At 17.8% G+C, this 3778-nt stretch overlaps 1 protein-coding gene across 1 annotated transcript; it reads left to right on the forward strand.

Moving 5' to 3' along the window:
• Positions 1-1335: 1335 nt before the first annotated feature.
• On the forward strand, positions 1336-3462 carry PRSY57_1127000 (conserved protein, unknown function; the record flags this gene model as incomplete). Its single annotated transcript, XM_020114967.1, has 1 exon — positions 1336-3462. The coding sequence occupies one exon, from the start codon at positions 1336-1338 to the stop codon at positions 3460-3462; it is 2127 nt and encodes a 708-aa protein (XP_019970336.1).
• Between the last annotated feature and the right edge of the window lie 316 nt (positions 3463-3778).

Genomic DNA, 3778 nt, shown 5'->3' on the forward strand with positions numbered 1-3778 from the left:
TAGATCTTTAAAAAAAAAAAAAAAAAAAAAAAAAAAAAATATAAAAATTAAATTTTAAAATAATTTAAAAAATTTTTTTAATTTTTCTTTTTTTGTAATTTTTCCTTATTTGTTTTTTTTTTTTTTTTTTTTTTTTTTTTTTTTTAAATGTTTTTTTTTATATTATTTTATTTATTGTTATTACTATGAAACAATATATTAATATGAAATACTTATAAGCATATCAAATTTAAAGGCGTATTATATTTTGTGTGTTAATAAGGGTAAACCAATATGTTTTACTAAAAATATATATATATTATATATATATATATATTATGATCATTATTATAAATATATTTCTTAATAAACATGAAATATATCACCACTTGTTATGTAAATATATATATATTTGATCTACAAAAAAAAAAAAAAAAATATAAAAATATATATATAAATTTTTTTTTTTTTGCCTTACATTTCATTTTATTTTATATTATGTTATAATATTATATATATATTATATATATATATATATAATATAATATATATATATTCATTTATATATATATTATATAATATATATATTATTCATATCTATTATATTAGATACTAGGGGCAAAATACGAGAGCCCAAAAAATTAGATACGTATAAAGAGATATTTGTAAAAATAGTACAATGTTTAAATATTTCAGATATTCCTTATAATATATATATATATTATATATATATTTAAAAAAAAAAAAAAAAAAATATATAGGAAATAAGGAAAAAGAAATATCAACATAAATCATAATTGAATATATATTTATATGTATTTATTTTATTATAATTATTTTATTTATTTAATATATATATATATATATATTTTTTTTTTTGTTGCTTTTTCATTTTTCCATATTGTTTTTCATATTACTGACCGTATGTATTTAATTTTTTACGTATTGATTATTTTATTTATTCTTATATTTTGTTATTTTTTATAATTAAGAAGATGCATATAAAATTTTTTGTATGTAACGTTTTTAAAAGCATTCTTTGTAGAATTAAAAAGCACCTAAACATGAATTTGAGGAGTAGAAAAAAAGTCTACATAAAATGAAATAATAAATAATATATATATTTATAATATTTTTAATTATAATTATATATCTTTTTTGAAATATCTTATGGGATATATAATTATGAGAGGGTTTAAAATGGTGGTGCCATAGATAGCATAAATGAGAAAAAATAAAATAATATAATTTTTTTTCTTATTGAAATTATACATATATATTTATTATTTATTATATATTATATATTATTTAATTTTTCCTTTTTTTTTTTTTTTTTTTTTTTTTTTTTTTGATATTATGGATAGCGATTTGATCGATGAAGAATTTGTGTATGGACCAAAAATAGGAAAGATAAAAAAAAAGAAGGAAGTTATATTAGATACCTTAAAAAGTGTAATAGACCCCGATTTAAAAAAAAACATTGTTGAGTTAAATTTTGTTCGTAATTTAAAAATAAATGAGGATGAAAAAGGAGAAAAATATTTTGTTGAATTTGATTTAAATTTAACTACACCAGCATGTCCAGTAAAAGATGATTTATTAAGAGAATGTAAAGAAAAATTAAGTTTGTTTGAATGGATAAATGATATAAATATAAATATAACATATATTAATTTTAATGAAAAAAGAGGAAATAATAAAAACAAAATTGAAAATATTATCTTAATATATAGTTGTAAAGGTGGAGTCGGGAAATCTTTTTTTTCAGTTAACTTTTCATATTATTTAAAGAAAAAAGGAGCATCCGTTGGAATTTTGGATGCTGACATTAATGGTCCAAGTCTCCCTACGTTGTTACCGTTTGATTATGAATATGTAAAGTTTAAGGTGGTTAATAAAAAAAAGGGCGAGCATACAAAAGGTAAAGATGATGATATGAATAATAATGATATGAATAATAATAATAATGATATATATAATAATAATATAGATAGTAATAATATAGATAGTAATAATATAGATAGTAATAATATAGATAATAATGATATATATAATAATAATATAGATAGTAATAATATAAATTACAATTTACATAATAATGATGGTAAAAATACATTTTGTGGTGAAAAAAAAGAAAAGAAAAATGTGTCTACACATGAAAAAAATTTGATTACCCAATGTGATAATGAACAAAAAGATGATGATTTCTTTTTTAATTTATCACATGAAGAAAGAAACGAAAAAAAAAAAGAAAAAAAAGAGAATAGAGACAATTTCTTAAATAAAATTGATTCTAAAAGTTATAATACATTATCAAATGATGATAAAGAAAAATCAGGAACAGTTGAATATGATGAGAATTTATCTATGATTGAACCATTAATATATAATGATGTTAAACTTATGTCATATGCTTATATACAAAATAAAATGAATTTAGGTTTTTCTTCTTTTCGTGGGCCTATATTAAACGAATTAATAAAAGAATTCTTATATCATGTAAATTGGGGTGTATTAAATTATTTAATTATTGATATGCCACCTGGAACAAATGATATACATTTAAATTTGTTTGAATCGGAAAAAATTGACGGCATTATAATGATTACAACTCCAAATGATTTGTCGACAAACGATGTAGAGAAAGGTATTAACATGTGTAATTTTTTTAATATACCTATAGTATGTTTAGTTATTAATATGAATTATTTTATATGTGATAATTGTGATAAAAAACATTATATATTTAATAATACCGATATGAAATCATTAAAAGAAAAAATTCGTAATATATATGAAATACCATTTCATCCAGTACTAGCCAAAAATGTATATGTCCAAAAAAAAAAAAATTATAAAAAAGACATAGCTGATGTTGTAAGTTTAGAAGATGGAAATATGAAACATAATGAATATACAGAAAAAGTAAAAAATATTTCAGAGAAACACATAAAAAAGTTTCCTTTTATTTTAGCATATGATAATAATAATTTTTTATTAGAACAATTAGAAAATGTCTTTCAACAAATAGTAAGAGAAATCTCAATTTTAAAATATAAACATAATTTAAACATACCAAATTTACAAATATATAAAAAGAATTATCTTCAATTGTCCTTTGATACTATACAAAATAAATATGTCTTCTCAGATGATGTTTTAATATGCCATATAAAAGATATAAGAAGAAAATGTAAATGTCTTATATGTAAAGAAAATAAAAAAGAAAAAAAATGTATTCAATATGATAAAAATAATAATCATAATAATTATAATTTAAAAAAAAAAATCTCCTTATTCCCACCAAATTTATATGTTAAAGATATTATACCTTTAGGTATATATAATGTTAAAATTGTATGGTCGGATAATCATTCCTCTATATATTCTTATGTCTATCTTAAGCACCTCTTTGAAAAAAAAAGAATTAAGAACAACAATTTGTTTTGTAAAACAAATAATAGTGCTATCTATGAATGGTAAACACTTATTAGGTGTTCTGTATATGTTCACATATTTGTATTCTATTATTTTTTTTGTAAATAAATAAAATATATATATATAATCATATAATTACTTTATTTTATTTTTTAACTTCTCATATTTGAAAAAACGTTTTAAAATACATGTCATTTATACTTCGAAAAGTTTAAAAAAATATATATATTTGTAACACGGTTCTACAATATATATATATATATATATATGAAATTTTTATTGTTTCTTTTGTGTGATAATAAAAAAAAAAAAAAAAAAAAAAAAAAAAACAAAATAAAATTTTTTTTTTTTTTTTTTTTTT

The sequence above is a fragment of the Plasmodium reichenowi genome, chromosome 11, assembly GCF_001601855.1.
Source record: "Plasmodium reichenowi strain SY57 chromosome 11, whole genome shotgun sequence".
NCBI lineage: Eukaryota > Apicomplexa > Aconoidasida > Haemosporida > Plasmodiidae > Plasmodium > Plasmodium reichenowi.